The sequence below is a fragment of the Stegostoma tigrinum genome, chromosome 27 (assembly GCF_030684315.1).
Source record: "Stegostoma tigrinum isolate sSteTig4 chromosome 27, sSteTig4.hap1, whole genome shotgun sequence".
Lineage (NCBI taxonomy): Eukaryota > Metazoa > Chordata > Chondrichthyes > Orectolobiformes > Stegostomatidae > Stegostoma > Stegostoma tigrinum.
This window is the reverse complement of record NC_081380.1, coordinates 40,068,743-40,096,245: the sequence shown is the minus strand read 5'-3', so window position 1 is coordinate 40,096,245 and position 27,503 is coordinate 40,068,743. Positions and strand designations below refer to the sequence as shown.

Genomic DNA, 27,503 nt, shown 5'->3' with positions numbered 1-27,503 from the left:
GGCTTTGGAATGAGGAGGATCTTCAGGAGAGTTTCCTGTGTCACTTTGTGAATTCTATCAACAAACTCCACCAGTATCACTGTGTCATATGTGAGCTGGGGTTCCCATTCATAAACTCAGCCAATGAACAAAATCTGCCCAACCGCTGAATGACAAAGGTGAGTCCTTTGGGTAAAAATGGTGACCACAGAGCAGTGGTTGTCAACAGGGTGAGAACTGTTCGAATTTCCAACTCAATGATAAGACGAGGATTTCGCGCACGAAGAGGGAGAGTCCTATTTGCGTGCCTTAGCATCTCATTAGAACTAGTCTTGCCTTGATTGTATGTAGCTGGTTGTCTTGCCTGAGCACGATCCATGGGCAACCCCTCCTGCCATCCATGGTGGTCGGCATCAGATACATGTCAGCCTTACCGCATCATCATGGCTCCTCTGTGATTCAGTTTTAATACAGTGTGATTTCAGTACTACACTTTGGGGCTTACTAACACCTTTCATTGTAATGCTGCTGCAGGGACTCTTATAACTAAGTTCAGGCACCCATCTTGTGCATTGTACCAGGGGGCACCGACAGGCTCTGAGCCTGGTATCTTCGCACTCACTCACTTTCCACTGACTTAGACGTTCACAACATCTCTGTCTTGCCTTGCCTTTTAATGCAGATGGAAGGTCAGGTATTGTGTCGTGGTTGTTGGCAGTGATCAGTCAAGGCGGCAGACATGTTGCTGTGTGGCACCCTGCTCTGGCATTTGCCAGCAGCTAACATGGCAAACATGTGCTTTAATGGCTATGTTTCACAGTCTAATGAGCTTGAAGCTACTCGGCCACTTTGGGTAATCACTGTATCATTACAGTGAGGTTATGGTCTATGGTCAGCTCCAGTGCAACCCAGTCTGGGGACCCATGGCAAGTCTCGCACATCAGCGAGGGTCTGGCCACTCAACAGTCCAGCCTGTTGTACCAATCTGGTCAATCCTGGGGCTCTCTGCATTGAAAATCAAGGTGAGATTTTCAGGACCATTGCTGTGCTGAACAAGTTATAGAGGGCAATAGTGGAGATTAAAGGCAGCATGCTAGACTTCAGGGGGTCTATTATTATAATGGGGGCAACTCAACACATGAAGGCGGGGACAACAGTACAATAGAAGACATGTGTCACTACAGTAGGGGTGGTAGGAGCACTCATTCACAGTCACTATCTATCAAGTGGAATTGAGCACCATAATGGTTAACATCACTCAACGGTGCACCCAGGGCCTTGGGGGTAACACTGTGAGATGAAACCTTATATGAAAGAGTTGGGTTGGAATGTGTGGAAGCTCAAAATTCACAAATTGACAAGGAGTCCAAGGAAGAAAGGAAAATGGAGGCTCAGGATGGGGCACCTGTGTTACACGGTTGATCTAGCCACTCACTATGCACGTACAATGTCGTCTGCAGGCTACAATTCACAGAAGTCCTCCTCTCATGGGCTGATTTGTCTTATTGCGATACAACATTGGTGTAAACACCAGAATGATTGTTGTTGATTCTTGAAGAAATTATCACAGACTTTGACTGCACAACACATGGAATTTAGCCCATCATGTCTAACTAGCTCTTTCAAAGAGCAATCCAGTCAGTCTCTTTCCCACTTGAGTCAGATATCCCTGTAATTGGCCTGAGGAAGAGTCACTGGACCCGAGACATTAACTGCCTGCTGTACCTGCCCGTTAGCCTTTTGTGATTAATGTACCATGGCACCCAGATTGCTCTGCACCTGAGAGATCAGCAATCTCTCACCATTTTCATCATGTGCTCCCTGTCAAATAGGACACCTTTCCCCACCTTATATTTCATTTGCCTGCTCGCTTTTGTAGTCTTATTATGTCCTCTTCACAACTTACTTTCCTATCTACCTTTGCATCATCAGCAAATTTAGCAACCATACCTGGATTCTCTCTATCCAATCATTTATTTGTAACTTGTAATAGTCGAAAGGGCAGGGTACTGCTCCCTGTGGCACACCACTCAACGTACTGTACCAACCACAAAATGCCCTACCTAGGCTTCCCCTCTGATTTGTGTCGACCAGCCAAAACAATACAATATATCCTGTCTTTTATTGTGCCTAGAGTGTGGCTGAAACTCTGCTAGATGACAGGTCTAACTTCCGAACTTCATTGTTGTTGTGTATCATGGGTTAATACTTAACTGCATTATTTAAGCTATAACAGTTCGAATTTTACCTCTGCCCAGAGTTGGTAATGTTCGATGTTTTCTCTGCTGTTAACAGCATCTTTTAGTTTTCTTGTAGGCTATCACAGCCCTACATTTGGATATTCACTCCCAGGCTCCCTGTAATTCACATGCACTTCCAATTGGGTAAATCACATTGGCTCTCCCCACTAACTGGGGAATTTCACTACTCATTATGTAATCATGACCAATACAAAAACAAAATGTTGCAGATGCTGGAACTTCAGATTAAAATAGAGAATCCTGAGAATGCTCAACAAGTCAGGCAGTATTTGTGGAGAGCAAAACAGAGTGAATGTTTCTAGTCAATGACCTTTTACCAGAACCATGTCAGTTGTTCAGTATGAGTGTCAGCCGAGATGCATCATGTGTGCGATTTGAACCCACAATCTTCTAACTCAGAAGTCAGAGTGCTAGGGATTGACCAATGACTAGCACAGTGCTACAGTATCTTGATTTTATAAGGTCAACACAACTATATCTTGGGCCATTCAGAATTCGGGCAAATAGGCTGCAGTTAGGATGAAGAGAAACCCAACACAGGTCTGCTGAAACATTTGACGCACATTTGAAAGTAACTTCCTTTTCCATTTCAATCACGACTGATACACTACACATTACTAATTATGCTCAATATTGTCTCCTGGCATTTTTCCTTAGAGACCAGATGCCTTCAGAATCAGGTAACATTACTGAATGCTGGACTGTGCATGAGATGCAATAATTTTGAATTTGCTAGTAACATGTGCCTTTGCTTGAGGACCAATTGCAAACAGATTGAAGCTTCATAATATTATGGGAACTCATTTGGAAAAGATAGCTACAGTCATGCATCATTATAAAGTAATAGCACAGAAACAGGCCATTCTGCCCAATAATTCCAAGCTTGTGGTGTGCATGCTGCACTTGACCTTCCCTACATCCTTTATCATCTCACCTGATTAACATGCCTTTCTGTTCCTTTCTCCTTTGTGTGTTTATTCAGGAACATAGGACCGGGGTTAGGCCATTCACCCCACTGAGCCTGCTCCACCATTTACTACGACCATGGCTGACATAACAATTCAATGCCTTTTATTTGCATTAGCCCCAACACATTTTACCTCCATGACAACCATAAATTTATAACCTCCAATTTAAAGGTACTCAAGGACTGAGCTTCCTGGGCGGCCTGAGGTACAGAATGCTGAAGATTTGCAAATTTTGAGTAAAAACAAGTTCTCCTCACTTCATCCCTAAATGGCTTCCCCCTCATTTTTCAATTGTTTCCCCTGGTTCTTGATTCCCCAGCCAGGATATGCACCTACCCTGTTGTTTCCTCTAGATATTTTGTAGGATTCAATGAGATCACCTCGCATTCCTAAAAACTCGAGAGAAAGTACAGGCCCAGTTTCCCTAGTCTCTCTTCATCAGGCAGTCCTGCCTTCCCAGGAACTAAGCCTGGTGAACCTTGTTGTAGCAGTAATATCTCCTGAGATATGGAGACCAAACCTGTACCCGTGCGGTACAAACATGCTCTTATTCAATTGAATGCAGACTTCATCGCTCGCGTACTGAAATCATCTTGTGATGAAGGCTAACATTCCAGTAGCTTTCTTAATAGCTTACTGCAGCTACATGTTAGCCTTCAGTAACTCATCGAATACTGATCCCTTACTATTTAATAATTACTCTGCACATCTGTTTCTCCCACTGAAGTGGAGAATCTCACAATTTTCCTCATTATATTCCACTGCCATGTCCTTGCCCTCACTAAGCCTGTCCAAGTCCTTCTGAAACTGCTTGATTCTCAGAGTACGTATTCCAGCTTAGCATCATCTAAAAATTTACAAATATTACATTTGGTCCCTGTGTTCACATCAGTGCAATCAATTGTGAACAGCTGGTACAGTTACCCAGTCATTATATTTTGAGAATGACCCACTTATTCCTTCTCTGACTGTTAGCCAATCCTTAATCCATGCCAATGTATTATCCCCTGTCCGATGTGCTTTAATTTGTATAACCAGCCTCCTGTGGGGGTTCCTTATTAAAAGTCTCCTGAAAATATGAGTATATTGTATCTTTTACTGCAATTTTATGATTTTATTCGTAACACCCTTGAAAAATACATGCCTTCAAAATTTGCCTTATTCAACTTTAACACCATTGTTTCAGATTAATCTATCTCACTTTTAAACATAAGATAAGTTTGTGTCATATTGTGGTCATTCATCCCTAGAGGTTCTTATATATAAAACATTTTTAAATAGCATTGCTTATTATATATTACTAGATCTAAAGTAGCCTGCCCTTGAGTTGGCTCTTCAACACGCTGATCTAGAACATTGTCCCCAAGACACACCACAAACTTGTCCTCCGTGCTATAGTCAGTCACTTGGTTGACCCAGTCTATGTACAGATTGAAATCACCCATGATAACTGTGCTGTCCATTCTTATAAGCTTTCTCTCATCTCCTGATTAATACCATGCAATACACTACCACACTATTCGGTGGCCTGGAATTAATGCAAAGAAATTCTGCTTCCCATTGCTGTTTTTTTTATCTTCATACAGATTCCACATGTTTTTCTTCCAATTTGAGATCCCCTTTCTAATGTATTGATCCTACCCCTTATTATGAAAACAACTCCACCTCCTTTTCCTCTTTGTCTATCCTTCCTAAACTTCAAATGTCCTCAAACATTCATTTCCCAGTTCAGGTCACCATGCTGAAATATTTCTGTAATTGAAATTATTTCATTACTGTTTACTTCTATTTGTGCCTTAAGGTTACCTATGTTGTTGCGAATTCCGTTGTATTCACTTGGGATGACTTTCACTTTGGCCTTTTGCGATATTATTCTGCCTTTGAGGCATATCGAAACTCAGCTTTCTTCCTCCTGTTTCAGACTATAAGAAATTGGAACAGGAGTAGGCCACTCAGCCCTTCAAGCTCACTCCACCATTCAATAGGATTGTCATTGATCTGGCATTCCTCGCATCCAATTTGCTGCACTGTCCACTCATGATCAAGAATCTGTCTCAGCCTTAAATCCACTTGAGGACTTGCCCCACAACTCTCTGTGGCAAGGCGTTCCAAAGACTTCTAGTTGCTCCAGCTTCCCCATCAAATTTGTTCACATTCTGCACCTCAACCATTCCTTGCGGCGAAACAAATGAAGCTTTCTCTGATGAAGGGTCTAGGCCCGAATCGTCAGCTTTTGTGCTCCTGAGATGCTGCTTGGCCTGCTGTGTTCATCCAGCTCCACACTTTGTGATCTTGGATTCTCCAGAATCTGCAGTTCCCATTATCTCTGAAGCTAGTTTCTCTGTTTGAATTGATCACTGAGATGATTTCTGTCATCACTGTCTGGATGATAATTTGGTGGAGTCAGTCAGTGACACCCAATTTTCATGCCGCTGAAATCAAGGAGATAAAATTGGGTGGTCTTTGCACTAAATGGGTGATCTGCTTTGTGATTGTGGACATTACTGGAGTGTCATTTTGTTTTTGATGTCAGCCTATTGCTCTCTATTGGCATTTTAAATGTCCCTCACTGTGTGATGTCTGATCTTCTATTGGTCTGTTCTCAGGATGTGGGCAACAAAATGACATTTAGCGTTCAATTTTATTTACTCTGGGAAACTTATCATTCTCGTAACATTGCAGTCCCTTGATGGTAATAAAATGTGAGGCTGGATGAACACAGCAGGCCAAGCAGCATCTCAGGAGCACAAAAGCTGACGTTTCGGGCCTAGACCCTTCATCAGAGAGGATGAAGGGTCTAGGCCCGAAACGTCAGCTTTTGTGCTCCTGAGATGCTGCTTGGCCTGCTGTGTTCATCCAGCCTCACATTTTATTATCTTGGAATTCTCCAGCATCTGCAGTTCCCATTATCTCTGATACTATTTTAACCCCCAGTCCCTTGATGGTATTAGGTTGGGAATTCCGGGATATCGATCCAAGATAATAAAAGCAACAAATGATGCCCACATCAGAGTGGGACAGGAAGGAATCTGCACAGTGTGGTGTTGCCAGGATATTATGGTCTCATATTTTATTTTTGATTGGAGAAGTCATCAGGTTTTGTTGCAGGGGGGGGAGGTGCTCTCTGTTACATGTAAACTGGCTGTGAATGTGAAGTGCACTCTGTCAATAGCAGATACTTCAGGCTGAAGAGGTGAATAATCAGTCTTTGAGAGTCAATAAAACAAATCATGGCACATGACTGATGCTGAAACAGTTGGGTCTGTCTAAGTTTGTGGTAGGTCTTGCACCAAATCTGTCATTCTTAAATGTTAGGAGAGGATTAAGGGATTGGTAAGTGTTGCAGAGTACTTATGGTATCCATCCTTCATTGTAACCAATGTGTTGATGTGGCTGTTCTGGTTATGATTCTTGCTAGCTGTGATCCATAAATATTGCATGCACTTAGGAGCAACATATCAAATGAGGAGCCATGGCATTTCCTTATTTGTTTTCAGTTGGGAGATTGTGGATTGACAATGTCAAGAAGAATGATAGAAGTCAGATAGCAGGCTAGTGAGTAAAATAACTGAATTCAAATCTCTTGCACATTGGGAAACCATGAGGACACAGATTGGAGTGCAGAGATACGAATTTAATAGTCAAACTGTACATGTGGCCATGTAATGAATGAACCTGAATCAAGTGAGGCAGCATAAAAATGCAGGGATTAGCAGCGGGGTGGATTTCATGGCCATCAAGCCTGCTCCATCATTTAAGATAATGAAATGTGAGGCTGGATGAACACAGCAGGCCCAGCAGCATCTCAGGAGCTGTGTTCATCCAGCTTCACATTTCATTATCTTGGATTCTCCAGCATCTGCAGTTCCCATTATCACTGTTCCATCATTTGATATGATTGTGGCTGATCCTTGGTTTAAACTTCACTTTCCCACCCACTGCCCATATCCCTTGATTCTCTGATGGACCAAATATTTGTCTACACCAGCCCCAATATTTTCAACAGTGGAGAATCCCCAGTCTCTTCATTCCTCTTCATTTCAGCCCCAAATCATTGAGCCCTAATCCTGAGACTGTGCCCTGTATGTTGGAATCTCCGGCCTACAGAAACAACCTCACAGTCATGCCTGTGTGGAATTTTGAATATTTCAATGAGACTACAACATTTCATTCTTCTGAACTCTAGAGAACACAAACTCAGTTTACTCAACTTCTCACCAATGGGAGAAAGGATCTCCTTTGATTGTTGGATTGGGGGAGGAGCATGTTGTGTCACAAACTTGGGCATTTATAGAGCAAATTGCACTCTGTCTTCCTATTGGCACAATGCCACACTCCCAGTTGGTTTATTGACAGCAATGCCAGGACTGAATTCCTTGCTTTACTCCCACCTCAGGGGATCTTCATGCCTCAGGTTTTTGTTGGTTTCATCATCAACACCTTCAATGCTGTCGTCAATTACCTCTTCCTCTACGTGCTGACACTGGGAGTGCCCTATGTAGCAAACAACCTTAAACATTATAAAATGTCAAATGTACATTTGAATCCAATTTCTGAGCAAAACACAAGCTTGGATTTATTTGAAACCACCTTTAACATTAATGTGTCTTCCAGGGGCTCGGCTGCTGCCAATGTTGCTTCCCAGTATTGTCAGCGTCTCCCGCTGTTTGGCTACATTTGATGAAAAAAGTTGCATGTTCAGATCTGGGCAGGTAGGTTTCAGGGAAGGTCACTTCCACTATGGGTGATGGTGTGAGATGGACAATATCTGATTTGCCCTTCATTATGAATCCAATAGCATATATTTAATATTGGAAAAAATAGCTTCAGATAAACCTATACTAACCTATAACACAGAATTAGGGCAATACATGTTTGAATTATTTGTTGACGAGGAACAGATGACATGGAGGCCTGTAGGAGTATTCCACACACATACACAGTCATTCCTCTGAGTCCTATTTGACCTTGTACCACATCCTGTGGTGATGATGTATACTTCCTCAGTGATGCACGAATCAAAAGACTGCATCACATACAATAAGGCTTTATTAGAATAAACAGAGAATGACAGGTGATGTAACTGAAACAGATAGAAATCTTTAGGGGCTTGTCAGGGTAAATGCTGAGAGGATGTTTCCCTATTTCGGAGAGTCTAGAGGCAAACGGAATGGTCTCAAAATAAAGGAGCATCAATTTAACATTGCCGAGGAGGGACTTCTTCTCTCGGAGGGTTGTGAGTTTTTGGAACTCCTTGCCACAGAGCGCTGTGGGGGCAGAGTCCTTGGGTGCCTTTGAGGGTGGGATAGATAGGTTGTTGATCAGTTGGGGAATTAGAGAATATGGGGAATGGGTATGAAAGTGGACAGGGGGAGTTTGGTTCAGCCATGATCCTTTGAATGGTGGAGCAGGCTTGAAGGGCTGAATGGCCCTTCGAGCCTGTTCCAATTTCTTATGGTGCATGGTCTCACAGGCAACGTAAAAGAGACAGGGTCACTAGACCCACAACGTTAACCCTGTTTTATCCTTCACTGAGGCTGCGTGACCTGCTGAACTTTTCTAGCAACTTCTGTTGTTGTTGTTGTAAAAGAGGCAGAGATGGCTTTCAGTAGAGTGGCATTCTCTTCCTGTCAGATGTGAGCGATCAAAGAGTGGTTGGCTGTTCCTGGTAGCTATGTTTGCAGGAAGTGTGGTTGGCTGCAGCTCCTATCAGACCACATGGATCAGCACTAAAAGGCAATGAGAAGTATACATGAGCCAGAGAGTGTGATAGATAGCAATTTCAGGGAGTTAGTCACACTGCAGGTACAGTCAGGTAGGTGAGTGACCATCAGGAGAGATAGGCAGGTAGTGCAGCAATCTCCTGTGGCAATTCCCCCTCTCAAACAAGTATACCGTTTTGGATACTATTGCAGGAGATAGCCTCCCAGAGGAATTACTCTGGATTATTTTGTGTAGAAAGTGAAGGAAATAGCGAGCTAGTCTCTGTCCCTGGGTAGTCTGAGAACATATGGCAGCCTCAGAAAGGATGACTTATATCTTCCATGATGTCAGCCTGTACCAACATGTATTACAGTCCAGGAATTATCTATCTAAGTTGTTATTTAATCATTCTCGAACATAGATCTCAGAGTGCAGGCTCATAGTTCCTCAAAGGAGAAGCTGCAGGTAGATAGGGTAGTGAAAAGGTATTTGGTACACACCTTTACTGGTCAGTGCATTGAGCATAGGAGTTGGGAGATCATGTTGCAGCTATGCAGGACATTAGTGGACTCATTCGGAATTCTGCATTCAATTCAGATCTCCCTGCTATAGGAAAGACGTTGTTAAATTTGCAAGGGTACAGAAGGTATGTCAAGGGTGTTGCTGTGATTGGAGGGTTTGAGTGGTAGGGAGAGGATGAATAGACTGGGGCTATTTTCCCTGGACCGTCGGAGGCTGAGGGTCAATTTTGTAGAAGTTTATAAAATCATGAGGGGCATGGATAGGGTGAATAGTCAAAGTCTTTTTCCCAGGGTAGGGAAGTTTCAAACTAGAGGGGCATAGGTTTAAGGTGAGACAAGAAAGATATAAAGGGGATCTAAGAGGCAACTTTATCACACAGAGGATGGTATGTGTATGGAATGAGCTGCCAGAGGAAGTGGTGGAGGCTGGTACAATTACAACATTTAAAAGACAGATGGATGGGTGCATGAGTAGGAAGGGTTGAGAAGGATATGGCCGAAATGTTGACAAATGGGACAAGATTAATTTAGGAAACCTGGTTGGCATGGACGGGTTAGGCCAAAAGGTCTGTTTCTGTGCTGTACAACTCTATGACTCTATAACTCATTGCAAATTCCCTAACGTAGGAAATGCATACAGAATTTCATGCGTGATTGATTTATTTTGAAAAGTTTAACTGAGAATCCAAAGATCTTTAAGACATTGTGAACTGTTGCAGTAGATTTTTGGCCCTGAACTGGAGAGGATGTGTTGTTTCAATTTGAGAGAGTTAGAGAGAGAGAGAGAGAGAGAGTGTGTGTGTGTGTGTGTGTGTGTGTGTGTGTGTGTGTGTGTGTGTGTGTGCACGAATGTGTGTGTGTGTGTGTGTGTGTGTGTGTATGTGTGTGTGTGAGTGTGTGTGTGTGTGTGTGTGTGTGTGTGCGAATGTGTGTGTGTGTGTGTGCAAATGTGTGTGTGTGCAAATGTGTGTGTGTGTGTGCGCGCGAATGTGTGTGTGTACGAATGTGTGTGTGTGTGTGTGTGCGAATGTGTGTGTGTACGAATGTGTGTGTGTGTGTGTGTGTGTGCGTGTGTGCGCGCGAATGTGTGTGTGTGCGAGTGTGTGTGTGTGTGTGTGTGTGTGTGTGTGCGAATGTGTGTGTGTGTGTGTGTGTGTGTGCGCGAATGTGTGTGTGTGCGAGTGTGTGTGTGTGTGTGTGTGTGTGTGTGTGTGTGTGTGTGTGTGTGAGTGTCTGTACTGTTCCGCTGGCAGTATCTGTTGAGCAGCGTTGGTAGGAATGGGACACCCTGCCACCTCCCCTCCCTCTGAGATGGACGTCCCTGCAGGGAGGTACAAAATGAGAGGGGAGGGCAATTGGAGTTGATGCCTCCAGGTTTTGTAGTCAGGTTAGTTCCAGAACTTTTTTTTCCTCTTTTTATGCTAATTTGCTTTAATAAAGTTTAATTTGTTGATTGTTGCTTTCCATGTTCATAGGGTTAATTAATGAAGTTGAACTCAGAGCCCAAACCATTGCTTTCCAGATAATAGGGGCAGCATACAGACTCAGGTTGAAGATTCTGTGCTAAAAACATGGGCATTTATTGAGTGTCTCAGAATAAAGTACAATGCTTACATATCTAATGTATGTTTGACTAAACAATAGCAACTTCCTAGAACAAGGGAACCATACATCCTGCAGATGGGGAAAAGCATTAAAGGATGGTTAAGCATTCACTTCTTTTCACTGCACTTACAAAAAAGGATTCTTCCATTCCACAGTATCTGGTCTATTACAGCTAAACTCACACTGAACAGACAGTCACACTTCACCTTCAATCGCACTACTCATCCAGTTGTTAAATTTAAAGCCAGTGTATGTTGGAAGCAGAGGCATTATTCTGGGATATGACCATTGCCTCTCCCTGTTAATAACAGTTTCCTTGGAGAGTCACTAAAAGTTGAGCAAACAAGGAGGTCATTCAGTCCATTTTGACAACAACTCTTCAAATGGAGCGCTCCTCTACAATCCAATTTCATTATTCTTTAATCGTGTTGTTTTATATTCCTCCCTTCCAAATATTTACTTAATTCCATTCTTAGCAATGTTAAGTTATCTTCCTCATAAGCTCCTTTTGCTAAATTATTCTATGCACTAACTCCCCTTCCTGGTCAAAATTATCTTACAACTTCTCGCTGTGTTTTTCTTTTAGTGCTAATGCCAAACCATATCTCGTTGTTAATCTATCTTTGGACTCCTCAAACCAGTTCTCCTTAACTGCTGTTGTTCCAGTGATTAAACCTTCAGTTTTGCTGCTTTCATTCATAGCTATGGCCCCCTCAATCCTTAGAACATCTCGTGGGACCCTTGCAATTATTTTTTTGTGGACAGATGATCTGGATGAAATGCAATCCTTCCACTGCGACTTCATCAATATCTTGAAGAAATTCAACATCTGTCTCTGGCGTTTGTGCATAATTTGTGATCTATTCGCCTTTGGGTGGCCATTTCTAACTTTGACCCTCTCATTTTAAAGCCTATGTATCATAACCCCAATATCTTCCGGTTCCTCCACTCTGCTAACATTCTGAGAATGTAAACTTTAAAGGCAGTTTTTTAAAGTTGCATTATTACCAGGGTATTTTTTTTCATTAAACTGCATTTGCCACTTATTTGCCTACACTAATAACCAGTTTAGATTCTGCTACAATTGTCTGCATCATTCCTGGATTTGCCAACCTTTGTCACATGGCATCATTAGCAAACGTTTGTCCTCCCTGCTTTCTCCTGTGTAGGTAATTTACATTACTGAAGTAGAACTAGTGATTTTGACAGCAAAGATATTGTAGGCTGTCCTTATCAACTGTTTCTGTAATCAGAAGACGTTTCCATTGGGTGAAACAGCGGCTGATTTATATTGAATCTGTTTCAAATTTAGTCGGCAGCTTTTGAGTGTGATAATGCATTTATTTGGCACCTTTAACAGAGTAAGATGATTCGATGTACTTGAGAGAAACATTAGTGAGAAAAAGTTACTAGATGTGGAGAAGGTTAACCAAAAGCGTGGTTGATTAGAACAAAACTAAGGAGCATTTTGAAGGTGACAAAATAAAGGAAAAGAGAGCTTTCGGATTGTGAGTTTCAGTGATCAGGCCCTACAAAGCTGAAGGAATGGTTACTAAAGCTGAGGTGTTGAAAACTATGGCTGCGAAACCACCCAGAGTTGATGGGACACAGCGATCTTAAAGTATTTCCACCTGGAAGAAGGTATAAAGATTGTGAGAGGATTACACTCACTTTAAGGAGACAATTTGATGGGAGGAGTAGGGGAGAAAAGAGTGGATTCACGGTAAGTTGGATCAGAAACTCTAATTGATTTTATTCCTTCTAGAAGCCTGGAGAGCGATGAATGGGGTATGGGTTGAGGATGGTGGTTAATGGGGGTGATTGTAAAACCAACCATTTCCCAACTGAGATCAAGGTAACTCAGCACACAGGAAGGAATAAACCTCTGACCTCCCTGAGCTGTTTAGTAAGACACCTACGCACAGGTATGTTGACAGAGCAGTCACTGTAAGCAAAAGGTTAACTGAGAGGAAGAAAATTTGTACAGAATACTGTACAAATAATGATTTATCTTCTACGCCCTGCGGGTTGCTTGGGCATACACTGTGGCAGCAAATGTTCTGGTGAGAAATGCACTGGGCGGTGGTAATCCCCAGCAAGATGTCAACTCTCCTAAAGTTGCCATATGTTACATTGGTGAGGACAGTCATTTAAACCCCCGGCATTGACAACAATAATAATTATTCAAATAATAACCCCCTCGACATTCTTCCTTTTTAAAACCTCCTGCACTGTTTGGTTCTTAATGATACAGTTCCCTGAGCGTCGGCATTGTCTGGAAATTTCCCAAATCAGTTACGCTTTGTATGTGAACCCAGACAGAGTTATTATGTCAGCAGGTTATTTGGCTGCAGGACTTATCACAGTGAAGCCCCATTCTGTCCTAGCTTGATGTCGTTACACTTCCACCAGAATTGTTAAAAAATCCTATTGTTTTGGGATTTGCTAATGCCATCAATTTTATAGTGATTGCCAATTCCTAGTTTCTCCAATGAGATGTTGATTGTGGGGCTCCTTATTGTATAGAGTCATGGCATTTTGCAGCACAGAATGAGGCCCTTTGGCCCATTGTGTTCATGCCGTTCATCAAGCGGCTATCTACTCTAATCCTATCTTCCAGCATCTGGTCTACAATACTTTATGCCATGGCATTTCAAGTTTTCATCTAACTGCGTCTTATTTATTGTGATGGTTTCTGTCCCCACTAGCCTTCCAGATATCCACCATGCTCTCAGTGAAACAATTCTTCCTTAAATCCTCTCTCAACCCCGTGTCCCTTATCTTGAATCTTGACCTCCTTTGTTTCTGACCCCTCTACTAAGGGGAAGCATTTCCTCCTATCTATCCATCCTGTCCATACCCCTTATTATCTTATACACCTACATCAGGTTCTTCTCTGTTCTGAGGAAAACAACCCCTAACTATCTCAGATGACAAGGTGTGGAGCTGGATGAACACAGCAGGCCAAGCAGCATCAGAGGAGCAGGAAAGCTGGCGTTTCGGACCTTTGAAGGGTCTAGGCCCAAAATGTCAGGTTCCCTGCTCCTCTGATGCTGCTTGGCCTGCTGTGTTCATCCAGCTCCACACCTTGTTATCTCAGATTCTCCAGCATCTGCAGTTCCTACCATCTCCCAAACTATCTCAACTCTTTCCGTAGCTGAAGCACTCCATCCCGAGGTGGCACCCTGTTGAATCTCCTCTGCGCTTTCTCAAATGTAATCACATCTTTCCTAGACTGCGGCACCCACTCCTGCACAAAGTACTCCAGCTGCGGTCTAATTAATATCTCACACAGCTCCATCATAACCTCAAAGCTTTTGTATTGATTGCCTCAACTAGCAAAGGCAAGTATTCTAAATGCCGCCTTGGCCATTTTGTCTACCTGCCCTGTTGCTTAGGATCTGTGAACCTGTCTATTAAGGTCCCTCTGATCCCCCGTACTTCCTAGGTCCCTACCACTTGACATGTACTCCCTTGCCTTGTTAGTCCTCCCAAAATGCATCGCCTCACACTTTTCAGGATTAAATTCCAATTGCCACTATTCTGCCCATCTGAGCAGCCCATTTATATTGCCCTGTATTCCAAGTCTTTCCTCGTCTCCATTTACCACTCCACCAATTTTCATGACATTTGTGATCTTACTGATCATACCTCTTACAGTCATGTTTAGCTCATTAATGCACCCAGCAAACAGCAAAGGACCCAGCATCAAATCCTGAGATACGCTACCGGGCCCAGGTTTCGAGTCACTGAAACACCCTTCAATCATCACCCTCTGTTTCCTGACACTGAGCCAGTTTTGTGAAATTGCCCTTGATCCCATACCTGTTGGACTAGTCTTCTGTGCAAGATCTTGTCTAAAGGCTCATTGTGTAAAGTACCTCAACTCCACTGCTCTTCTGTATGCACACTGTCACCACCTTGGAATCGCAGCCAAAACTATGACCCCCCAGTGAAAACAATACTGACTGACCTTGATTAATTCTCCAAGTGAATAGGACTGATCAGGTATACCCTAGAACTCTGTGTGAAGCCAGGGAAATGATTGCTGGGCCCTTTGCTGAGATACTTGCATCATCAGTAGCCATGGGTGAGGTGTCAGAAGACTGGAGTAGGCTAGCGTGGCGCCACAACTGAAGAAATGCAGTAAGGAAAAGCCAGGGAACTCTTGACTGGTGAAGTCAGTGGTGGGTAAGTTGTTGGAGGGAATCTTGAGGGACTGGATTTACATATATTTGGAAAGTCAAGGACCGATTAAGAACAGTAACATGGCTTTTCATGTAGAAATCATGTATCACTAATTTGATTGAGCTTTTTGAAGACGTAGCAAAGAGGATTGATGAGGGCAGAGTGGTGGACATATCCATATGGACTTCATTGAGGCATTTGGCAAGCTTCCTCATGGTAGACTGGTTAGCTAGGTTAGATCACACGGAATACAGGGAGAGCTCAAGATAATAAAATGTGAGGCTGGATGAACACAGCGGGCCAAGCAGCATCTCAGGAGCACAAAAGCTGATGTTTCGGGCCTAGACCCTTCATCAGATGAAGGGTCTAGGCCCGAAACGTCAGCTTTTGTGCTCCTGAGATGCTGCTTGGCCTGCTGTGTTCATCCAGCCTCACATTTTGTTATCTTGGAATCTCCAGCATCTGCAGTTCCCATTATCTCTGATACAGGGAGAGCTGTCCACTTGGATACAGAACTGGCTTGAAGGTAGAAGACAGAGAGTGGTGGCGTGCCACAAGCATCAGTGCTGTGTCCAGTGCTTTGGATCATTTATATACTGTAACATAGGAGGCGTGGTTAGTAAATTTGCTGAAGACGCCAATATTGATAGTGTAGTGGACAGTGAAGAAAGTTACCTTGGAGTACAATGAGATCTTCATCAGATGGGCCAATGGGCCAAGGAGTGGCAGATGGAGTTTAATTTAGATAAATGTGAGGTGCTGCAGTTTGGAAAGGCAGATCAGGGCCGTGCTTATACACTTAATGGCAAGGTCCTGGGGAATGTTGCTGAACAAAGAGGCCTGGGAGTATAGATCCATAGTTCTTTGAAAGTGGAGTTGCAGGTATATAGGATAATGAAGAAGGCATTTGACAAGCTTGCCTTTATTGGTCAGTGCATGAGTATAGGAGCTGGGAAGTCATGGTGCAGCTGTGCAGGACATTGATTAGGCCATTTTTGGATTGCTGTGTATAATTCTGGTCTCCCTGCTACAGGAAGAATGTTGTGAAACTTGAACAAAAACGATGTTGTAATAAAGATCAGCTGGCTTAGCGGCACCTGCGAGGATAAATCAGAGTTAACATTTCGGGTCCAGTGACCCTTCCTCAGAACTGACAGTGGCTAGGTAAATGTCAGTTCCTATATGGGAGATAGGGTTGGAGAAGGGGGTCAGGAGTAAATGATGGGTGGAGACAGAGCCCAAGAGAGAGAACAGTTGGACAGTCAAAGGAGTTGATAACAATCAGGCTTGGAGAGTAAATCGTTGTTAATGGAGACTGTTTGTGACTAACAGTATGTAGTATGTAATGGCAGGCTATGTGATAACAAGGCCTGGTGTGTGGGGGAGGGAGCTAGGACATGGGAGGGTTGAGACCCTAAAATTACTGAACTTGATATTGAGTCCGGAGGGCTGCAGGGTCTGCAAGTGGAAAATGAAGTGCTGTTCTTCCAGCTTGTGCTGAGCTTCGCTGGAAGACTGCAGCAAGCCAGAGACACAGGTGTTGGGCAGAGAACAGAGTGGTGCATTGAAGTGGCAGGCAACAGGAAGCTCAGGGTCTTTTTTGCTGGCAGAATGTAGATATTTTGCGAAGCAGTCGCCAAGTCTATGCTTGGTTTCCCCAGGGTAGAGGAGACCACATTGTGAGTAGCAAATGCAGAAGACTAAATTGTTGGAAGTGCAGGTAAAGTGCTGTCCACCTGGAAGGTATTTTTGGGCTCTTGGATACTGAGGAGGGATGAGGTAAATGGGCAGGTTTTGGGAGTGAAGGAAGAGTAGGCCAGGATGTCCCGGAGGGAACGGTCCCTGTGGAAGGCAGACAAGGAAGGGGAGGGGAATAAGAGTCTGATTGTGGCTTCTCACTGGAGGTGGCGGAAATGGCATCTGATGTTCCGGATGTGGATGCTGGTGGGATGGTAGAGAAGGACAGGGGGAACCCTATCCTGAAGGAGGGAAGAGAAGGGGTGAGGGCGAAGTGTGGGAGACGGGTCGGATCCAGTTGAGGGTCCTGTTGACAACAGAACTGGGGAATCCTCAGTTGAGGAAGAAGGTGGACATGTCAAGAAGGTCCCACATTGAAGTTAGCCTTGTCGGAACTTATGTGATGGAGACGGAGGAACTGGGAGAATTGGATGGAATCTTCACAGGAGTCTTTATTTTCCTTGGAGATTTTCCAGCAATTTCTGTTTGTGTTTTTGATTTACAGCATCTGCAATTCTTTCGATTTTTCTTTAGTGTTGTGAAATTTGTAAGGTTTAAGAAAATATTTACAAGGATGTTGCCGGGTTTGGAGGGTTTGAGCTATAGGGTGGGACTGAATAGGCTGGGGCCATTTCCCCTGGAGTGTCACAGGCTGAGGGGTGACCTTATAGAGGTTTATAAAATCATGAGGGGTACGGATAGGGTGAATGGCCACAGTCCTTTTCTGAGGGTGGGTGAGTCCAAAACCAGAGGGGCATAGGTTTAAGATGAGAGGGGAAAGATTTAAAAGGGACCTGAGGGGCAACATTTTCACACAGAGGGTGGTGCGTGTATGGAATGAGCTGCCAGAGGAAGTGGTGGAGGCTGGTACAGTTACAGCATTTAAAAGGCATCTGCATGGGTACATGAGTAGGAAGAGTTTAGAGGGATATGGGCCATATGCTGGCAATTGGGATTAGGTCAGATTAATTTAGGATATCCGGTCAGCTTGGAAGAGTGAGTCTGAAGAGTCTGTTTCCATGCTATACAACTCTATGATCCTATGAAGATTAATTTCGATCCTCAGAGCTTTTTTCGAATGGTTCCGTGCAACTGACTGTCCTATAGATCCCTGACTTTTCCCCTACACCATTCTTGAATAAAGGTACCACACTTTAGCTACCTTTAATCGGCTGATACCCCATGTCTGGCCCCTGCAATGTCTTTCTAGGCCTCTCTCACTAGTCTAGGATGCCTCTCGCCTAAGTCAGGGAATTTATCCAATTTCACGCTCACTAAAATTGCTAATACCTTTCCCTCTCGCATTGTAGTTTGTTCAAGTATATCACAGTCATCCTCTCTGATTTCTATATCTATACCGTCCTTCTCTGTAGTCTAACCCAAATACTCACTGTGTAAAAAGGTTTTTCTCGCATCACCTTTACTTCTTTTGCCCACCTCTTTAAATCAGATTAAATTCTCGTATTACACTTCATAGTGCCATAATTCCGATCCCCACTGTGTTACAGGTGATGTCAAATCTTATATAGATTGTAACAGCCAATAAATAGCATGGTGAGGAAGTCATTATTTCAGGAATTGGCCAGTTTTAGATCTACAATAGGAGATCCCTGAGGTTCCAAAGTATTCATTGAAGCTGGTCCTGAAATAACTGAGTTGTACCGGGTTAGCTTTGGTGCACTGTCTTCAACACTATTGGAGGCCTTGGGATGAACCTTATACTTTCTTTTGGCTGAATCCGAGTGGGCTTCATTTGCAACCACCCTTGGTACCCACTGAACCCTGACATCACACTTTAATGATGCCAACCCTGCAATTTTGCCCAACCACTTTGGAGGCCAGGATGGCAGTCTGAGTCAACAGCCCACACTCCCATACCTTACCATGTCCTCCAATGCTGTTCAGAGCTTCTCCCATTCACCTTGAGATTCTGTCCATCACCCTTCTCAATCCTCACTACGACAAATGCTTCTTCTTTCTCCCTCAACCCCAGTCATGATTCTCCCACCCTTTTTACCATTGACTCCCCTAAAGTCCCATTGCCCTGCTTGCAACCCCCTGAAATATTGATGAACACCCCAGATCCCTGAATGTTATGGCACCTGAAGTGGTCATCCACGTACTTCTTCATGTTGTGAGGACGGCATGGTGGCTCATTGGTTAGTGCTGGGTTCGAGTCCAGCCCTGGGTGTCTGTGTGGAATTTGCACGATCTCCCCTTGTCCACGTGGAGTTCCTCCGGGTGCTCTTGTTCTCTCCCACACTCCAAAGATGTGGATTGGCCTTGTTAAATTGCCCCATGTGTACAGACTAGGTGGGTTAACTGTAGTAAATGTGAGGTTACAGGGATAGGGTAGGGTGCTCTTCGAAGAGTCGATGCAGACTCAATTGGTCAAAAGGATTCTATCTGCACGGTATCAGTGATAATGGGAACTGCAGATGCTGGAGAATCCAAGATAATAAAATGTGAGGCTGGATGAACACAGCAGGCCCAGCAGCATCCCAGGAGCACAAAAGCTGACTTTTCGGGCCTAGACCCTTCATCAGTGAGGGGGATGGGGTGAGGGTTCTGGAATAAATAGGGAGAGAGGAGAAGGCAGACCGAAGATGGAGAGAAAAGAAGATAGGTGGAGAGGAGAGTATAGGTGGGGAGGTAGGGAGGGGATAGGTCAGTCCAGGGAAGATGGACAGGTCAAGGAGGTGGGATGAGGTTAGTAGGTAGGAGATGGAGGTGCGGCTTGGGGTGGGAGGAAGGGATGGGTGAGAGGAAGAACAGGTTAGGGAGGCAGAGACAGGTTGGACTGGTTTTGGGATGCAGTGGGTGGAGGGGAAGAGCTGGGCTGGTTGTGTGGTGCAGTTGGGGGAGGGGACGAACTGGGCTGGAGGCAGGTGCTGAGGAAGGTGATGTGGCTGTGGTACCTGGTTTGCTTCAGGACATGGTCGAACAGTTTCAAGGCTGAAGAGATTACAAGAGAGCTGCAATGGGAGAGAGATTCCCTGAGGTTGGTCCGGAGGGAGGAGGGTAACTTCTTCAGGTTAGGCATCCCTGGAAGAGGCTTCGCAGTGAGGTTAAAATTGTATCAGTGATAATGGGAACTGCAGATGCTGGAGAATCCAAGAGGCACCTGCCTCCAGCCCAGTTCATCCCTTCCCCCCACTGCACCACACAAAAAATTAAATCTGAATTGAATTAGCTTTATTGCCACATGTACGCAAATAAGTACAAGTGAAAACTTTATGCGTTGCTGCTTACATCACCATCTTAGGTACAGAGTATCTAGGTACAATCCTTAGTCTTGTGGGATATGCTCTCCAAAAATGGGCTTTGGGGAGGGGATCTGCAATTGGACCCATTGCTCTACACCAACATCATTAGCTTGGTCTCAATCAATATGTGGGAATCAGAAAGCGTCGTGATCAGATCCGGAGCTGGGTAGGCCCGCCCACCTGCTTCCTGCCTTGTTTGTGTGTCGTATAGAGCCTTTTGCCAAATCCATCAGGAAGAATGTGATCCCGAGAGGGGTGGCTATTCCAGGTAGCGGAGGCCTCCAGGTCAAAGCCTCCCTGCACATGGATGACGTTGCCACTTTCTGATCCGCTCAGCTATCAGTGTGCAGCCTCATGTGCATCTGCAAACAGTTTGAACTGGCTCAGGAGCCAAAGTAAATTGGAGCAAAAGTGAGGCCATGTTCTTTGGGAACTGGGTGAACAAACCCTTTATCCCCTTCACCGTCAGGACAGATTCCCTGAAAGTGCTGGGGATATGGTTCAGAGGGAGTGCTGTTGCAAAATTGGGTAGAGCATTTGTGGATTGGGAGGCAGGAAATTAAAATTTGGTGTTTGCAAAATGCTGGAGGGAGAGAGTATTGTATGGTCCCTTTAAAAGATAATGTGATTTTTTTCTATGCTTAGAGATTTAAAATGAATGTCTGTGAGCAGCAGCTGGAATGTTTACAAGTAAACAGAGATCACCCAAATTGAATCATTTGTAGTAAAAGGCCGTACAGTTATCAGGCCAAACAGCAGTTTTTTGCCACGGCAACAAGTTTTGAATTTAGCCAATCAATTTGAACGAGGAACTTAGAGCCCAAAAACCGACAACATAGGATCAATCCTTTTGTAAGAAATATTGATATGTCATCAAGGGTATAAAAGAAGGGGGCAGTTGGACAAAGTCCCAGAGCTAACTGCCATCTGACAGAACCAACTGCCATCCACTAGCGATAATAGCCCTTAGCTCTCAAGAGAGAATTGTTGGCTCTCAGAAGTTCCTCTATGCCTTGGAGAAAGCACCATCTAAATAACAATGGTACCCGATAGCATAGCTAGTTAATGTTGCTGACAGAAGTATTGTTGGAGGAGGCACAGAAAATTCTGGAAGACATGTAATCTGGCAGTAATTTTGTGACACTAAGTTCTGTTTTCTTTTTAATATGTGGGACTTTTATTTATTGGAACAGCATACCATTAAAATCTTGCTCTATTCAGGAAGAGTTAGCAGTTAGAAGGGATGTATTCTGTTAATAGTTTTTTTCACTGTTTAAGTTAGATACATAAATTGTTACTTGTTGATTTTAAAATGGGTGTCAGGGATTTACCCTATTTAACCATGAGAAGATGCTGAAAAGCAGATTACCCCACTTTTCACACTTCTTTTACAGACAATAGGGCAAGGCGCTCCTCTTTCGGTGTTTCAGTGTCAGTTCTCAGAGCAGGGTCGATCTTCGTTTTGTAATAAGTCTTCCATTTCAACTAGAAGCCTGAGATGGACCATATCTACATGGAAACCATTTACAAAAGTCTAGGTCAGGGAGGGGGTGGGAAGAAAATTTGTAACACTGCCCTCATCCTGAGTGCCACTTTTGTGTAAGTTTTGTGTAGACCCTCGGTGTACAGATACCGAGCGTCACTACATATTGAGGTTCTGCCGGTGTTGGAACATTCCGTATTATTTGTCCTTCATAGGAGAATTTGCAAAGTGAAATACCTTTGACCACGTCCACCAGGAAGTGGTCAGCACGTGGCACCCTCAAGACTGCTGAGGGAAAAGGAGAGGGTGGGTCCTGTCATGTTGTTTCCTGAGCAGACTGTCAAAGTCATTTGGCAGAATGCCTCATCACCAGACGAAGTGGTAGATGCAGGTATAGTTACAATATTTTTAGATGGTAAATACCCCACGCGGAAGCCAGGATTCCAATCCTGGGGATACAGGCAGCCAAACAACAGTTGGGCCATCAGCCAGGTGTTCTCCAACTAGACTGAGCAAGGCATGAGCTGGAGGAGGGTAGTGGGCTAGAGAGGGAATCTGAGGAAAGCATCCTAGAGGGGGACAGGCAGTTGCCTCTTGTGTAGAAACTACAGAGGCATTTTGGAAACCTTTCATTTTATTTTATTTCAACCCCTTGTTGCCCCTTGTCGCAGAAGTCTTTGGTGGGGCTGATGTGAGGGGAGCTTTGTTTTGTTTATTTTCAGTTCCAATGAGTAGATGAAATTTTCCTCTGAATTTTAAACCCTTGTTGTCCCTATCTTGGAGTGTTCGATGAGGACGGAGCTGAAGTGATTTGATTTCTAGTTGCCTTCGGGTTTGAATGAGTAGGGAAAGGTTTACTCAGTATTTTGACCCCAAGTTGTCCCTACTCCAGGCGTGTTTGTGGGGACAGGGTTGAGGGAAAGTCATTCTTTATTTTCAGAGTCAAAGGAACTTTATATTGAGTTTGAGGGAGCAGAGGGACCTTTGAGTTCCAAATAATTGAGGAAGCTTCACTTTCCTCTTTAAAATGAGTCAAGACATTGGCAGCTGTTGATACCCCCACACACTCTACCATCCTCATCGAAGTGATCGTGAGGTGTTTTTAAAGAGTGTCTGGAACAAGGAACCAGAGATTGGGTCAGCCATAGGTGATGACACACAGATGTGGAAAATCTACAGTCAGGCTAAGAGAAGGGCCCGTCTCTGGGTAGCGTTAGAAAGGGTCACTGCGCTCCATCCAACACTTCCCATACCTTAATAACACAGAAGAAAAAATCCAGTAAAAGATTTGCTTGCCAGCAAAATAGGACAAGTCACCCCTTGCTCTGATGTGGGAGGAGACTCTCAGACAAAACCTTCTAAAAATTGGCCCAAATGAACAAAATTCTGAAGCAATCCAGACTGGTCCTGGACTATGTGTTCAATGGCCCAAGGCATATGGCAAGAAATGCATAACAAATTAGGAAAAAAGCCACAGGGCCTAGAAGATTCCCACAGCTGGCCAGCTGAGATTAGATCGCTGCGGGAACGATTAGAAATCACTACTAATGAATTGGAAAAATTTAAAAATTGTAGTTCAAGAACAGGGCGCCAGAATACAGGAGAACCTGATTCATATGGTTACAGACAGTTGGTGGGTTTCTCTGAGAATGGTTGCATCGAATTGGGTGGCCTAGCACACAGCCTAAGGAGTCAAAGCTCAGACCGCGATGCCCTGGAAGCCCACCAGGGAGACTTCCTTGAGTACAAAATCAGTAACAGGCTAAGATCAGTAGTGAAGGCTCCTCCCCAAGCTTGTCCCACACACATGCACCAGGCCCTCACAACAGACTTGTCATCAACAAACACAGGAGTGAAAACAAAGTTGCTGGAAAAGCTCAGCAGGTCTGGTAGCATCTGTGATGGAATAAACAGAGTTAACGTTTCGGGTCTGGTGACCCTTCCTGAGAATTGTCATTAAACTCACAGGTAAAAATCTTCTTTGACAACATTCAACATGAGCTAATTCCAATCATAATAGTTGTATCAGGGATACAGTTTCTTAGAACTCTGTCCTTCCCCATTAAAACAATTATATTCCCACCTGACCCACAGAACAATGGGACAACAGACGGGGAAATATGAGGGAAAATGCAGGCCAGCAGTTAATAGATGAAAGAAAAGGGAACTCTTTAATGATCTAGCCACAGCGTACGGAGCGGGAGTGTCAATGGTCGATACATTTGGTTTGGCTAATTTGGACAATAAACTGAGGATCTTGATCTAACAAATCAATCAAGCCCTAGAACGTTTGAATGCAGACAATCAACAGGAAACCACAGGACAACTAGCTGAGAATTGGTAAGAACTGTCAATGCTGGAGTCAGAGATAACACAGTGTGGAGCTGAATGAACACAGCAGGCCGGGCAGCATCAGAGGAGCAGGAAAGTTTACGTTGCGGGTCATTTCTTCAGAAGGGTCCCGACCCGATACGTCAGCGTTCCTGCTCCCCTGATGCTGCCTGGCCTGCTGTGTTCCTCCAGCTCCACACCTTGTTATTAGCTGAAAATTGGGCTAGCCACCACTTAGAACATAGAACATAGAACAATACAACGCAGAACAGGCCCTTCGGCCCTCGATGGTGTGCCGACCTGTGAACTAATCTAAGCCCCTCCCCCTACACTTAGTGACCCAACTGGAGGGTCACACCAAGACAACTAACTAACCAGGTCATCCAGGGCAAAGCCAGGAATGACAGGGAGCAGTAAAACTGTACCCTGTGCTGTATCTACAGAAACTGGATGATTGAACTTGGAAGCAGTCAGCCATTTGAGATGGTCAGAGTCAGGATCCTTTCCACAAAAAGGATTTCATGGCCCACTGCCCGGCTTGAACCTTTTGACCTTATTGGGAGCTGTTTTCTTCCTGAAATGAATTACAAGCAATTATTAAGGGAAATGAAAGTCGGTGGAACAACTTTGGCTTCTTTCAGTGCAGTTCACGAGATGGCCTGAGTGAGTCAGTGAGTGGGTGGCTTAGAGGGCACACAGGGTTAGTGGTGTTGAGGTTTGGGGTGTGTGACATTGAGTGAGAGAAGATGTTGCAGGCAACAGCAAGAGTGTTCAAGCATGAGCCTTGGTGGGATGTGGTGCAGTAGTAGAGATGGAGTGAGTGTGAGGTATCAGGGAGAAGGTGATGGCACTTATAGAGTCATAGAGTCATATTTTGGTCCAACTCATCTGCCCCGAACAGATAGCTCAATCTGACCTAGTCCCGTTTGCCAGCATTTAGCTCATATTTCTCTAAACCTTTCCAATTCACATACCCATCTAGGTGCGTTTTAACATAAATGCACCACCCTCTATGTGAAGAAGTTATCTTCCGTGTCCTATTAAAATCTTTTGACTGTCACCTTAAGCATATGTCTTCTTGTTTTGGATACCCTTACCATAGGAAGAAGACCAGGGCTATTCATCCTATCCATGCCCCTCATGAGTTTATAATCTTCTATAAGGCCATCCCTCAGCCTTCAACACTCCAGAGGAAGAAAAACCCAGCCTATTCAGCCTCTCTCCATGACTCAAACCCTCCAGTCCTGACAACATGCTTCTAATTTTTTTCTGTGCTCTCTCAAGTTTAAAACATGCTTCCTATAGGAGAGCTGTTAACACTGTTCTAAAAGTGGCCTCGCCAATGATCTGTACAACCGAAACATGATCTCCCAAATCCAGCACTCAATGTTATGACCACCTAACATACCTAATGCCTTCCTTACCACCCTGTCTACCTTCGACTCCACTTTCAATGAACTATGCACCTGCACTCTTCGGTTTCTTTATTTGGCAACACTCTCCGGGGCCTGGCCATTAAGTGTATATGTTCTGTCTTGATCTACCTTACCAAAATGCAACACCATGCTTTTATCTAAATTAAATTCCAACTGCCACTCCTCGGCCCATTGGTTCATATGATCAAAGTCCTGTTGTACGCTGACATAATCTTTTTCGCTGTCCACTACACCTCCAATTTTGGCATCATCTGCAAACCTATTAACCGTACCTCATATATTTACATCCAAATCATTTATATAAATGATGAATAGCAGTGGGTCCAGCAGTGATCCTTGTGGCATATCACTGGTCACAAGCCTCCAGTCCAAATTAAAATACTCCACTGACATGCTCTGCTTCTCTCATTTGAGCCAATTTGGTATCCAGTTATAGTATGAACCAATGCTGGAGCTTGAGATAACACATTGTGAAGCTGGATGAACACAGCAGGTCAGGCAGCATCAGAGGAGCAGGAAAGCTGATGTTTCTGGTCTGGACCCTTTGATTTCTGTGTTAACTCTGATTCCAGTGTCTGCAGTTCTTCCTATCTCTACCAAATATATGCTTCCTTCTTTCTCTTGACAAGAACCGCAATTTCTCTAGTCATCCACCATTCCCTACACTTACCTGCCTTGTCCTTCAGCCTAACAGAAACAGGTTGCCTCTGAACTCTTGTTATCTCATTCAAAAAGGCCTCCCAGTTTCCAACCGTCCCTTTGCTTGTAATAGCCACCCCGAATCAACTTTTGAAAGGTCCCGTCTAATACCATCTCCAATTTAGAACTTTAATTTTTAGATCAGTTCTATCCTTTTCCATAGCTGTTTTTAAACTGTTAGAATTATGGTCACTGGCCCCAAAGTGCTCCCTCACTGACACCTCAGTCATTTGCTCTGTCATACTTCTCAAGAGATGGTCAGGCATTGCTTCTTCTCTTGTAGATACATCCACAGATTGAATAAGAAAGTTTTCTTGTACGCAATTAACAACACTATGACAGTCCCAGCCTATGCTTGGAAGTTAAAATCTCTGACCGTTACAACCCTGTTTTTCTTACAGATATCTGCGATCTCCGTACATATTTGCTTTCCAATTTTTCGCTGACTATTGGAGGCCTATAGTATAGTCCTAACAAGGTGATCTTCCCTTTTTTATTTTTAAGTTCCACCTATTTAACTTTAATGGACAACCTCCCAGGATTATCCTCCCTAACTACAGTCATAACGTTCTTCCGAACCAAAAGTTCCACACCTTCTCCCCCCCTTCTATCCTTCCTATCGCATCAGAATGCCAGAACATTAAGCTGCCAGCCCTGTCCATCCCTGAGCCATGTTTCTGAAATACCTATGATATCCTAGCCCCATGTTCCCAACCATGCCCTGAGTTCACCTGCCTTACCTTTCAGGCCTCTTGCATTGAATTAAATGCAGTTTAATTTATTAGTTTTACCTTTTTCTCATCCAAGCTCTTGTCTGCCTTGACTATTAGACTTGCTCTCCTTATCTACTGTACCAACATCAGCCTTTTCCCTTTTCTCACTATCACTTTGGCTCCCACTCACTCCCCACTCTTTACTAGCTTAAAGCCTCTGGAGTAACACAAACAAATTTCCCTGCAAGGATATTAGTCCCCTTCCAATTCAGGTTGGACCTATCCCTCTAATACCAGCTATTTCTATCCCTGAAGAGATCCCAGTGGTCCAACGATGAGAATTCTTGCACCTTACACCAGATTCTCAGCCACCGATTCATCTGCTCACTCCTCCTATTCTTACGGCCACTAACACTTGGCAACTGGAGACACCAGGCAACCTGTAAGTAATGGTCTGCCACAGGGATCAGTGCTGGGGTCGCAATTATAAATATGAATTACTTGGATCAGGAAAGTGAATGTAATATATTCAAGTTTACAGATGAGACAAAAATAGGAAATGGCGAGGATGAGGGATACAGGCAGGTTAAACGAGGGGGTAAAAACGTGGCAG

General features: G+C 44.0%; 1 protein-coding gene across 3 annotated transcripts in view; it reads left to right on the top strand.

The window, feature by feature from the left end:
• The first annotated feature begins 10,623 nt into the window (after positions 1–10,623).
• Positions 10,624–27,503, top strand: part of LOC125464434 (multidrug and toxin extrusion protein 1-like) — a 60,928-nt gene continuing 44,048 nt past the window's right edge. For 2 of the 3 annotated variants that reach the window (XM_059655347.1, XM_059655349.1), the window contains exon 1: positions 12,610–12,760. In XM_059655347.1, coding sequence (XP_059511330.1) covers positions 12,638–12,760 — 123 coding nt within the window. In that variant the 5' untranslated portion in view covers positions 12,610–12,637. Of the gene's footprint in view, positions 10,820–12,609; positions 12,761–27,503 lie in introns of those variants that run through there. The other variant, XM_059655348.1, reaches the window with a different exon arrangement.